Consider the following 13,973-nt stretch of genomic DNA (forward strand, 5'->3'; position numbering starts at 1 on the left):
ACACACATCATTGTCCCTGTTTAATGATTGATGTAATTATTAACCCTACTGTGCAACAGCTACACATTTACCCACTATATTTAATTTATTATACCCATTCTCTCATAATTGCTTGAACTTAACCATTGTTTCGTTGCAGCAGCTTGTTTCTATTATTGTACACAGTATGTAAGAACACAGTTGACTCCTTGCACGAGTGAAAGCAAAGCATAAAGCACAATTTAACTTTGGTTAAGGTTTGGTTGTGTAGTTACGTTGCCATGATAACTAAAAAATATTGACCTTATATATTATGTGAAACAGGTCTCAGTCACACTTTTAGCAAACAAATGTGAACAAAGTGGTGCATTCCGCTAATGTATATATTTACAAAACCCAGTTATTTTAATTGTGCTTTGAAGGTGCACCACTGGCCTAGCACTAAGGCCCATACCACATTTATAGGCTAGACTGACAGCAAGTTCTGACTCCCGAGCCCGATGATGACCTTTGCTGCGTGTTACTCCCCGTCTCCAGAAAGGCAGAAAAAAGTGTTCTGAAGTCTTATTCCTATTATAACCTTTTCATTGTTTCAGAATAACAAACAGAAATAAACACAGCTTTATTTTTGTTCTGTTTTAATTGATTAATGGATTCACACATCATTGTCTAAAAAAACACATGTTATACATGTATAAAACATGCCACTGCATGTCTATTACATGTCACCAATGTGAACACACTCACACACGCACGCACGCACGCACGCACACACACACACACACACACAGTGAGATAAGGGCAAACAACAGTTTGTGCAGTGTGTGCAGTGAGTGGGGGGGGAAATGTGAAGTGGATATAGATCTAATCGCCATATCTGCACACATTCAGTGTGTGTGTGTGTGTGTGATGTTTACGTGTGCAATGGAAACAGATGGGGTGGGGGGTTAGCTGAGCTTCACATAGATCAGGATGTACTCTAAACCCCCCCATCCCCCTCCCGCTAAGATCCAGGAAGTCACTCAATTCAATACTCTCAAGCTACAATATAAAAGTATGAATGCAGTGATTGTATTCTCGGTGAAGGGAATGTACAGTACTGTGCAAGTGCTTTAATTATACATATATATATAGATAGTGGATTAAAAAAAAATTGATGGATGGATATTGGATGGATGGATATTGGATAATATAATGTTTTAACTTGTAACCCTACTGTAGCAAATGTCAAACTGTTTCGGCCGACTTTCTTGAATAAGTACTGGGGATATTAACAGGTGCAATTAACATGTATGGTATTAGTGCATCTGCTGTTTATCTACAATGTCATACGTATATTTTAAAACGAACAAAATATGAGCCATTATGATCCTGTACATTACATTGTTGAGTTTTCCCCTGTACGGTACTGTACCAGCTGGGTTTTTCTGTATGGTTGTACATTTGGACAATACTGAAGGCTTTATGATGAGTATTCATCTGTTTATAATCCACCATATATACTGTATATAATTAAAAAAGAATTGTACGAAAAAACACGTGATATACTGTCAGGAAAGACAGTCCTTACTGCATACAAGTAAACCAATAAACAATACAAAAGAGGCACTTAAGAATATTAGATGTGCATATGTGCACACAACACATACAAACAAACACTATAATGTGAATACTTGAGCCCACATTATTACACAATTTACCTGAAAAGCTCATTTTACAATTATCTCAGATAAGCATTTACTGTAGATATACACACGGTCTAATCTTCAACTGATCTAAATCTGAGTGGACAAATTGATCCGTACAGCTCATAAACACAGGATTTTACACTGTGTGTGTATCATTGGCAGGCACGCACACACGCACACGCACGCACACACGCACACACGCACACGCACACACACACACACACACACACACACACACACACACACACACACACACACACACACACACACACACACACACACACACACACAGAATGGCTTATGATTTCAAGGAAACTCAGCTACTCAGATCTTGACACCAGAAACAAAAATGACAGTGTTTTCAAAACTGCGGAAAGCACTTTGTTCTTCATTCTTTTTTGCTAGCTAGAAGCTACAGTAGCTTGGTAAAAAATGTCATGTTTTCCCTGCATAGACTCTTTATAGTAGCCTTTGTAAACATCGCTTTGCATTTTTCTCTGCCCTCAACAGGAATTGATTGAAATTGAGCCTTTTAGTGAAGTTACACAGCAAAACCCTGTGTCAATTCATCCATTTGTAAATCAATTTTGAAGCGTACAAATGTAAGTAAATGGACCCATAAGAGTTTAATTACCAGGGGATTTTTCTGTGTAAAAGAAGCAAACTAGTTGGTTAGCTTATAACTAGTGGGTTGAGATACATTACAGGGTTGTACTTGTACAGTACAGCTGAGCTAAAAGGAAAGCTGACAAGATGAGACAGTGTGTGCCCAAATGGTCATCTCCAGGAGTTGGCAAGTTCCTGAACACACCACTGTTGGCAGATTTGAGATTGTAACTTATGGATCAGTGACCCATGGCAGCCAAAAGCAATATGAGCAGGAAGACGGAGAATCGGAGATTGTCAAAAAGTTGCAGGATGCGGCACAGCATCCGGCCAATCAGATAGTTTTGTCCTTAGTTCATGCTTAGTTCAGCTTGTGCGGTACTGCTAAACAGTTATGATACTGACTAAACCAACAAATTCTTCTTGGTGCTACAGTTCTGTACAATTGACAGAAAACCGACCACTGTCGGCTCAGTGACGATTAATATTGGATTGTGCCACTTACAGTACTACTATGTATTTCAAACTAAACCCCCTATCTCCCTACCTTGTCAATTCTTTCAATCCTTTCACTCAATTTATTTCTCCCATGTTGATTTAATAATAAAAATAATCAAGAAGAATAAGAAGAAGTTTGCACAACACTGAGCCTGTACAAAGTTAACTGTGCTTGCTCCAGTCTGTTCCAAAGTGCTGCCGACTTAAACCACAATAGATAAGCGTAATAGTACGTACTGTATAGACAAGGCTTTTCCCAACAAAGCCAATGAACAACAACAATTTCTAGTTTTTACCTCAGTGCTACTCAACTGGTTTTGCATCGCAAAGTACATTTAATGGCAGCCATGAATTTGCAACCCACTGACACTGTCAAAGTCAGTAAACCTGACAAGATTTCTCACAACTCACTTGGGGTCCAGAGCCACCAATTGAGAACCACCGAATGTTTGCAGGAGATTGGTGCCAGGCTAGCTGAACGAGATGTGTCTACTCCAGCTGCACTACAAATGAACCATATCCTGGTACTCGTTCCTCCCCTCCCTCGCTCCCGCTATGATCAGCGCCCCTTCCAATCCGGTGAGGTTGGATCCCAGTGATACGCATTCGGTTCCCTCTGCCCTGGCCGCCACTAAGTCCTGGATCGGTGATCTTGTCCCAACACTGCGAGAGGAAACCGCTTCCATCTTTCGCTGTTGCTCCGGGGTCGGGGCTGGGGCCCTGATGCCACTGCTACCAGCACCAACGCTGCCACCTAACCCTCCGCCATTACCACCTGCACCACGTTTCTTGGCCGGAGGGCCCCAGAGGAAGGCGTGGGCAGGGCGATAGTGCTGGCGGGAAAAGCGGAGTAGTCGCCTACGGCTGGCGGGCAGGCGGATGGTATAGACGTAGTACTCCAGGGCACTGTGCTGCATGTTGGGCATCGTAGAGTGGCACAGGGACTCCTCCAGGAGGAGGCGGACCAGCGGGGCCTTGAAGGCCTCATAGCCCAGCTCTCCCAGAGACTTGAGGATCCGTGTGATCCGTAGGTAGTTGTGCTGTGACCTGGGAGGACAGAGAGGGGGAGAGATGAGTCGAGGAGTAATGTGACGTCTTTGTGCTTTATAAGGTGTTACAGGTGTTGTGATTCACTAAAACTAGCCTAAAACCGATGGTTCTCAAAGTGGGGACTGGAGACCCCTATGGGTCATTGAGGGGGGGGGGGGGGGGGTTCCCAGCAGAATAATGTTCTGGCTATTTTCAAAAACAATTGACAAAGCTTCTCTTATCTGGGTCTTTGGTACACTCTCTATTCAAAATATGGTTTAACATGAAAATATTTAAAAACTGACCTAAATTCATCAGATTGTGTTAGTGCAAGTATGGCATTGGGGTCATCAGGCAGACCTGTTACTTCTGTGTGAGTTGGGCCTATGACACAAGGAAACCCCAGTCCCCAACCACAGACTCAACACTGCTCTATAACTGTTAGATTTAACGCATGACTCCCTTTCTTCCCACACGTGTTTCTAAATGTTCTGTGGCCTACATAATATATAGTTGAGCTGGATCAGTGGAGTAGAAACTTCAGCTATATTATAATTATGTCTTATAATGGAAACAGAAAGAATAGATCCTGATTCATACCCTGCATTTGTTAGGTAAGAACTGAAAAGTTATCTGGGAGCCACAATGTACCAGCAGGGAACCCATTCTGGACGGGAACCCCTTTTGGTGTTTTAACTAAGCATTATGTTATACTTTAGCTATTGAAAAATAGCAGATCTACAAGCTCATAGCGCGCCACTGAGTGGCACGCTACGAGTTTGTAGGTCTGCTATTTTTGAAAAATCGTGAAAATGCGGCACAAATCTTTGAATATATATTCTTTCAGAATACTTAAAAAATATATATTTCGACGTCAGGCCTAAATGGGTTAGTTCCTGTTTGGATTTTTATGCTACTTTCAGGTGACAGGTGACAGCAGCATAGAAACCACAATGGACAAGTTGTAAAGATAGTCTCGGTGAGATTTTTTGGTCTCTGTTTTTGCTTTTGGTCATTATAAGAGAAGTGTCTGGCCTCAGAAGATATTGTAATCATAACGGGACTCTGGTGTGTTAGAAGAGAGAGCCATTCTCAGCTCAACTTGCATTACCTGATGTCCAAGGTTTAAAAGAGCCCCTCATTGAATGAGAGAAGAAAAATAACAGGAATTGTCCTGTTTTTCAGAGGAAAGGTTTGGATCTGGTCGGCCATACACGTGACAATTATTAAGTCCCGGGGGGAAGTGAGTGAGTGAGTGAGTGAGTGAGTGAGAGTGTGTGTGTGTGTGTGTGTGTGTGTGTGTGTGTGTGTGTGTGTGTGTGCGTGTGTGCGCGTGTGTGTTAGTGTGTGTGTGTAACTGTGTGTGATAGTGCTGTTTAACTTGTGTGATACAGTAGTTTAGGCTGACCTAGGATCAGGTTTGTGAAGCAGCGGTCCAATATTTGTATGTGCCTTTTATTTCATTGTTAATGGTACAAGATACCGGGGTTGTGGCTCTTTCAGAGCGGGAACTCTGGGGGGAGGGAGGGGTAAAAAATTTCAACAATTTTTGTATGCTATTTTTGACTCATATGTGAATAAAGTGTATAAAGAAACTTTGATCAAAAAAAAGGTTTGTGAAGCAGCAACATGAATGGCTTTGTTACTTGTGTGATGATTATGCTCGTTTAGGATCAGCAGCACAAGAGCTACGCAATGTGCATACAGTTGGGTGCCACCGATATTGTCCCTTATCATTTGACCCATTTAGGCCTGACCTCAAAATTTAAAAAAAAAATCTTCTAAATCCTCCAGTTTTCTGAAATAAATATTTTCACGATTTTTCAAAAATAGCAGACCTACAAGCTCGTAGCGCGCCACTTGGTGGCGCGCTATGAGCTTGTAGATCTGCTATTTTTCAATAGCTAAATTATAACATAATGTTTAAAACACCAAAATGGGTTAACTGTCCTTTTGCGCAGATCACGCAAACCTCAGCAAAAAGAAAAGGACAATATCGATGGCCTCCAACTGTACCATGCAAGGCAAGCCAGGACAGGCTCATTTGAAAACACCGGCGTGCAATTCTACATATCATGGATCCCGACAACAGTGTTGATCTCAACGAGTTGAAAGCAAAGCTCAAAGCAAATGAATGTAAGGAGGTTAAAACAACTGGCAACTCTCCTGCATGAAGAGCTCTAGTGTGTAGATGCGCGTGCACCACTTACTCATTGAGGTGCTGAAAGCGTTCCTGCCAGTTGGAAGCACGGGCGACATTCCCACTTTTATCCAAGAGCTTTATGCCGTAGAAGTCCAGCATGAGTGAGTAGGCGGCTAGGAATCTACGCTTGGCTTCCCGAGTGCTTTGGAATTCCTGATGGAACAGAACATAAAAACAATCACGATTCCACAATGAGATACACAGTCGCTTGTGTGTGTGTGTGTGTGTGTGTGTGTGTGTGTGCGTGGCTCCGTGCGTATCTTACTTTGATCTCATCCTGAGTCAGTTCTTGAGCATAGAAGTTGAGCCCTTGTTCCCTTAATGGGAAAAGCCTGCATGCATAACGCGCACACACAGTCACACACACACACACACACACACACACACACACACACACACACACACACACACACACACACACACACACACACACACACACACACACACACACACACACACACACACACACACACACACACACACACACACACACACACACACACACACAATTATGACATTGTGTCACATAATATTTCATATTCATCCATAAGTTGCCATCTTGTCATTTAAATCTATCCATCTCTCACACTTTCCTCACTTTCCCTCCTCATCAACAGTCCTGTCTGTTTGTTTGGCTCATTTAAATAACTTAATCCACTGCTGAGTGGACCTAAATGCCATGACACAAATAGAGGGTATGCACGTGACATCATCATCAAACAAGTTATGCAGGAATGCCTACTGAGTGGCTAAAAACTACTTTCTGGCCTTGACAGCCCATGCATCCAAACAGAAAAGTCATATCTAATTGCATTAAACGACATTAAACAATGTCAAACTCACTTTGCCTGTCACTTTGCCACTCGATTTGCCATTCACTTTATGCATGCGCATACCCTCTATATATTGAAAATAACTGTAAGAGTGAAAGAGGAATGGGTTACCGTTAGACAGACAGACAGATATAGATCCGAGCTGTTATATGTCACTGTGACAAAGCAAATTCTCGATCCCTCCATACGTTGTTCTACTGAGGACAGCAGGCTCGATAAGCGGCCAACATAGTTGGTGCTCATCGCCATTTGAGCTACGCTTACGTTCAGATAATACATCTGACATGCTGTGTAATTTCTTTATAGTATGCTACACTAGTGATGGGAGATTAATCGGCACAAACGGAACACATCGGTATCGGCCGATATTGGCCTTAAACCAATGAATCGGTATTGGTAAATTAATATTTAGCAGATATTTTATTTTATTATAATGATGTTGAAGAAAAAATTATGTTGAAAAAGCCTGAAAATGCCTTTTGTGATGATGAAGGCTGCAAATTATATCAGTGTTTTCTGGGGAAGCTTTCTCAAGACTTAGATATAGTCACTTGTTCTCATGTTTTTGTTACTTACATTAGTTTTTTTAACAAATTAATGTTATTTAGATACCATGTAATTTAGACAGAGGCTAGATTCATTGTTTACCTGGTATCCTAGTGTCTGAGTCAGTAAATCCTTTCTTTGCACTCTACTTATATGATTATTTAACTTGTTGATGGTGGACTAGAGTTCATTGCTTAACTCATTTTGGGCGGGAACCCCTTTTGGTGTTAGCATTATGTTATGCTTTAGCTATTGAAAAATAGCAGATCTACAAGCTCGGAGCGCGCCACAATCGAAGAACGACTGACATAGAAACATAGCTTTTTCAGAAAACTGTCAGGATGTAGAAGACATTTTTAGAATCTGATCTCAGGTCAAAATGGGTTAATCAGCTTACACTGATCTGACACTTGCAAGTCACTCTAGATAAGAGTGTCTAAATTGAAGAGAGAGAGAGAGAGAGAGAGAGAGAGAGAGAGAGAGAGAGAGAAAAAGAGAGAGAGAGAGAGAGATCGTGTTTGACAATTCCACTTACACTGACTTTGGAAATCAGATCAATGTAAGTGTGCATGAATGTACTGTACACAGATGGACAGACAGGGCAGGAGGGATATTAGAGATGTCTTACCACTGTATGTAGGTATGATTGTGCTCCAGTTTGTCATAGTCTCCTCTCCACTTGGTCAAAATCTCCTCTACATAGATACCTAAGAAAAGACACAATGTTAGTCTGTTCTGGTTCTTCTCACCTCTGGTGCAGTGAACGTAAGCTTCGGCTCTGTAAAAAATGTTTTTTATTTTCCTCACGTGGTGTAAATTAGTCTACAATTAGAGGAGTTGAATGAAAACTAGTATCGTTCTAGGTCTCCAGGACCACATCATTGAATGTATTGTACTGTACTCTAGTCTACTGTACTGTACATCCACTCTAACGAGGAAACAAATGTCCTCAAAAGGAAAGAAAGAGAAAATCATTCAGAGACGTAGCAAGCCGGACCTGTTTTCAGGTTAAGACTTCGGTGCTGGCTAAAGCCCAAACCTCACCAAAGGGTCGGGTCGGGACAAAACGTTTTTTAAGGTAAACCATGCACGCCAATGCAACTCCTTGCAACTCAATGAGTTGCATTGGTGTGGTTTACCTTAAAAACCGTTATGTCCCGACCCGACCCTTAGTGGTTATAAGGTAAGGGAATCAATCTAGTTAACAACAGGAGAATCTCAACCATAACTATTCCCGAGCACGGCACGGCTGCCGCTCACCGCTCCTTGGCTTCGGCTCACCGCTCCAAGAGATGGGTCAAATGCAGAGAACAAATTTCACTGAGTGTGTGACAAATTGTATGACTTTGACTAGAAATGTCGCAATTTTGGAAAAATTGCAAAGTGTGGTTACCGCAATCGTTTATATAGGCCCCTCCCACTAATTATGCTAGCCAATAACAATGTCACGTCACCCCTGTGATCATGTGTGAGTTATTTGGAGGGGATTTATCCCACCAAAAAACATTTTTCTGCAACAAACGGTTACACTTTTTGCATTTACGACACCCCCTATGGATGAAAATGGAATTGCTTTTATCTCTTGGTTGATTAAACCATCCGCGACATCTGATTCAAATTTCGGTGTGGATTGGACGTTTGGTTTATGATTTGTGGCATTTTTTGTCAAATAGGCCCCTCCCACTAACTTCAGAAAGACGATTACGGCCGAACGATACGCACTATCAAAATTCTGCCTGTGCTGTTTTAATCGGAGATCATGTGTACCAATTTTTGAGAGATTTTGACAAAATCTGTAGGAGGATGAGCAAAAAGTGTGTTTTGAAGAAAATTCATTGGTGGAAATTCTCTCCTGACGGAAATGGGTGTGGCCTATATGGGGAGATGCGTCATGACCCAAGGAATCCATGGAAAAATAAATTTAGATTTTACGACTTACGGTTCAAGAGTTATAGGGAAAAACATAAAGTGGGCTGTTATAGCGCCACCATGAGGCCGACTGATTCCTTTTCAATTAATTTTCATAATTATTATGAACCTCCGCCCCAAGTCTTGTAAATAGACAAACGTCATGTGTATGTATATGTATATATATATGAATCTCCCTATTTCCATATGAGAGGTGTTGCTTCACTTAACACTTATTTAATCATCCTGTGTGTGCACGTGTTCATATGAGTGTATGTGTACATGTAGGGTGCATGGCATGCATGCGTGTGTATATGATCTGTTGTTTTGAGTCAGCAGGTTTAAACTCTGGATCAGCCTCTCCTGTTTGAACATGACCTTAGCAGATATTGGATGGAGCCCGCACACCACAGGTATAAGAAAGACGTTCTTTATTGAGAATTCTGAATAAAGAACGTCTTTCTTATACCTGTGGTGTGCGGGCTCCATCCAATATCTGCTGAAGTTTCTTTAGCCCAGCACCCATGCCCGTCGATGTGCATATTCTACGTCCGCTCTGAACATGACCTTAGCCCACAAAGCCCCCAAACAACATATTGTTGTTCTGCTATGTGAAGATGTCAGCTTTCAATCCAGGCATCCAGGTGTGTGTGTGTGTGTGTGTGTGTGTGTGTGTGTGTGTGTGTGTGTGTGTGTGTGTGTGTGTGTGTGTGTGTGTGTGCATGTGACTGTGCGCGGGCGTGTGTGTGTGACTGTGTGCGTGCGTGCTCTTACCATCTGGCACTAGAGGGATTTTGTTTAGGTAAAATCGTAGGTTACGATACTCATTGGGATGATGGGATGCTTTGTAGTTCTAGACACACACACACACACACACACACACACATACACACATACACACACACACACACACACACACACACACACACACACACACACACACACACACACACACACAACGGTTAGACATGTAGTGGTGAGTGGTATGATTGGGGTTAGGAGTTGGGGTACAGTTGTAGTCAATGTTTATCAGTTTGACTACCTTCCTATCTGGACCTCCAGATGCGTAGTTCTTTTTGCACCTCATGTACTGCAACTGCTGCTATTTTTTTAACCTGCACGTTATGTCTAACCTCATGTACATGCCTGCTACTTTTTATGGGATATGTTTAGATATCTTTGATTTTTTTAGATTGCATCTTTCCTACTGTATGTTTGTTTCATCCTCGCTCTCCCTCTCCCCCTTTCCTGAAAACTATAAATGATGGTGTTTGCACAAAAGTATTTTCAGCCATGTCTTTACACCTGTAAACCTGTGATGTAACAATAAAGTAAGTTCTGATTCTGATTTGTGAGTGTGTGTGTGTGTGTGTGTGTGTGTGTGTGTGTGTGTGTGTCTGTGTGTGTCTGTGTGTGTGTGTGTGTGTGTGCGTGCGTGTGTGTGCGTGTGTGTGCGTGCGTGCGTGCGTGCGTGCGTGCGTGCGTGCGTGCGTGCGTGCGTGCGTGCGTGCGTGCGTGCGTGCGTACCGGGTAGCTGTGACGGTATTTGTAGAGATCTCTGGCAGCATAGAAACTTCTCTTAATTTTAGGAGCAGACTCGGGTGAGTCTGTCAGCTGAGAGAGACAGAGAGAGAGAACATGTATTGAGATACAATGACACACACTCTCACAAATCGATAACACTGAGCAGAAGATCTGCTGTTATTTGTACAATGTTTCTATTTTGTCGGACAAGCACACTAGCAGCAACTTGGGCCCCCCCAAAATATCAGATGCCAACAGTTAAAACCTACAGACTATGACATCTTCAAGGGCCAACTTTAATGTCCCAAATCACTGAGGGACAATTTGTCTTGGACACAGTGCTACAGTACATTCCAAATTCATCACAAAAGCACTTGACAATGCTAGAAAGTTGCTTCACCTAAAAAAATCTCACACGTAGTGTGCTATTACTGTAAGTGCGTATTTAGTGCACACACATAATTTGATGAAGGTGTGTCACAGCACTTTTTTTATTGATTTTACAATAAAGCATACAAAATACACATGACTTACACAAAAGAAAGAGACAAGAAAAACAAACAAAAAAACAAAACAAAACAACTAGCAGTCAAAAAAGAAAACCCCCAACACCCCTCCACATTCTGTTGTGGACAATAGTGATTATATCCGTAATGTATTACCAATTACAAATTGTTAATGCAACCATCCTTTAATAAGCACTTGTATCTCATCATCAGGGCAGGATTAGCACCTCTGAGGACCCCCTGCACATGAACGACGTGCAAACCCATGCGAAGTGCGCACATGCCTATTCCAGGTCGCCTACCCCGCCCCAGAGTGACAGCCAGGCAGTAACAAACACATTATTTTTCAACAATAAAACACTAATTTTGACACATTTGTTTAGACACCAATCACACCATTAATTTCATTCGATAGTGGGGCATTTTTTGAGTGGTGTAAACCACTCCTACAACTGGCTTTGTTAGTGCAGAAAAAATGAGCATGGTTGCTATGTTCACCCTGTTCACCCGGGTGTGATTTCATTACGTCAGACATGATTTCATTACGTCAGACAGGCTATATAAGACCTTACACCACTCAGTTCACACGGGTGTGATTATTTTTTGAGAGACCCCTGATACCCAAGGGCCCGTGCCCAAGGGCCCTTGGGCACGTGCCCAAAGTGCCCATATGGTACATCCGGCCCTGCTCATCATGGTACACAAAATGGTCCATGTGCTTGTGGAGAAGAGTAGAGGCGATAACCGATAACTCACAACCTTGTGGGACCGTTGTACTGCTGTGTTTGATCTCTGGCTTGCTGTGTCCAATTAGTTAAAAATAACTATTCCTGACTTTTCACCTCTATCTGTTTTCCTTGACACACTCATGTCGTGGAACATACTCTGTCAATGTTCGTCAGTAGTTCTCAGTAAAAGGAGGACATTTCATTTTTGTGTATTATCCCTGCTGTCCTATCGCTAAAAACGACATCAGAAACTAGATCTCACTGCAAAGTCCTGAGTTTTAATTTAACTCTGAGAGTGTGCAAATGGATCCTTACGGGTCAAAATGTGGGTCACTGTACTTCTTTTGGTAGGCCTCTGAGACATGCAGGGCTATTATATGACTGTATCTGTCCTTGTTTCAGCTCAAATTCCTTTCATTCTATTATATTCTTAGTGTTCTTTTTTTCTTTTCAAATTGACTAGTTTTTAGATTAAGCGAATAATAAAAATAATTAATCACATTTGTGCTGATGGCTTCTGTTGTACAAATAAGACACCGTTGACTTCAGTTAGTTCATGGTGAGCCTACTATACATTCTAAAAATAACTTTGATCCTCATGAAATATTTATTTTATATCCTGAAAAAAAGAAAAGAAAAAAGAAAACATGCAGCAGCTTGACAGCCTAGTAATAAACCTGAATGGTTGTAGGATTAGACAGGTTGGGTAAATTCACAATACAATAGGACAACAGCCTAGTGAATCTGCAGTATTATCTTATTCTTTATTAGCCCTGAAACATGACTGTCATGATTATCATCGTCATGTGAACCATGGCTAATTCTTTATATAGACCTACTGCTACAGTCAAATTATTTTCACTTTATAACTCAGACTCAGTGCACAAATGTAACCAAATTGACCCATGATGTGTACACTCCCAGATAGTTCATAAGTTCAATTATATTAGCCTATATTATAATTTACTATATGCAGCAGGGTTTAGGCTACAATGTTCTTCCCGTTTGTAAACAGCAACAGCCAACAGCTCCATGTTTCCACTTCCCTGATTGTCAAGTAGCCTAAAGTGCGCTGCACGCGGCTGCAGGTGCCATGCTGGCTGGCCGCACTAGGCAGTGGCTACTACTACCATACTATTCGTCAGAGAGGCATGGCATGGAGGTGTGTCACGACAGTCACGTTAATAGTTATGAATGATGCCCCCCAAATACATTCTTCTCCTATATTAAGTACCTGCGGGGACATGTCGCCTGGGTCCGCGGCATAGCGACCCGTCTCGGACGGACTGACAGATTCGGAGATGCCGCTGTCATCTTCGGCCGCCTCCTGCTCCTCGCTCTCCGAGTCCGACCCCCACGTCGAGTCGCATTCCTCCACAGTGCTGGGCTCCTTGTAGCGCCAACCTCCCGTCAGATTTCCCATTTAAAAAACCCTGCCTGCGCAACGTTGTCTCGTCGCTCGTCCGTCCGTCCGACCTCTGTTTTAGAAATCAGTGTATTTGCGTCTTAAACTACATCATTTAGATTATAACCCCGCCATGCTGTTTGTAATGTTGCAGTTATACCAGAAAGATTCCTCTGCTAGGCTTTTTAAATGGCAGAAGATGGGAGGGGGGGATTTCCGACAAGGCGACGACGCGCCTGGCGACGCGGTGCAAACGTAGGCGCTGCTAACGAAACTAACATAGGGGAATAAGGTGACCCATCGAAATATATTACTCAAGATGTCGCTGTTCGATTGCTGCCTGGTTGAGCCTTTCATGTCTTCACTTTGAGTCTTCGCATTGGTTTCATCACCTTGTATTTCTTTGGAACAAAAAGCATACTTAACATCTAATCCTGAGGGGGATAAATTGCATTTCACAATTGGCAATAATAAGGCCTTTCATTTGAATCTTTTGTAACCTATTAGGCTTATGTTATGT

General features: G+C 42.1%; 1 protein-coding gene across 1 annotated transcript; it reads right to left on the minus strand.

Annotated features, from left to right (window-relative positions):
* Positions 1–610: 610 nt before the first annotated feature.
* Positions 611–13,594, minus strand: ogfrl1 (opioid growth factor receptor-like 1). Its single transcript, XM_079511509.1, has 7 exons — positions 13,283–13,594; positions 10,818–10,904; positions 10,065–10,143; positions 8,011–8,089; positions 6,269–6,335; positions 6,011–6,156; positions 611–3,818 (listed from the first exon to the last, which is right to left on the minus strand). The coding sequence occupies exons 1-7, from the start codon at positions 13,469–13,471 to the stop codon at positions 3,275–3,277; spliced, it is 1,191 nt and encodes a 396-aa protein (XP_079367635.1). The 5' UTR covers positions 13,472–13,594; the 3' UTR covers positions 611–3,274.
* Positions 13,595–13,973: the final 379 nt, after the last annotated feature.

Source organism: Electrona antarctica (genome assembly GCF_951216825.1).
Source record: "Electrona antarctica genome assembly, chromosome: 10".
Lineage (NCBI taxonomy): Eukaryota > Metazoa > Chordata > Actinopteri > Myctophiformes > Myctophidae > Electrona > Electrona antarctica.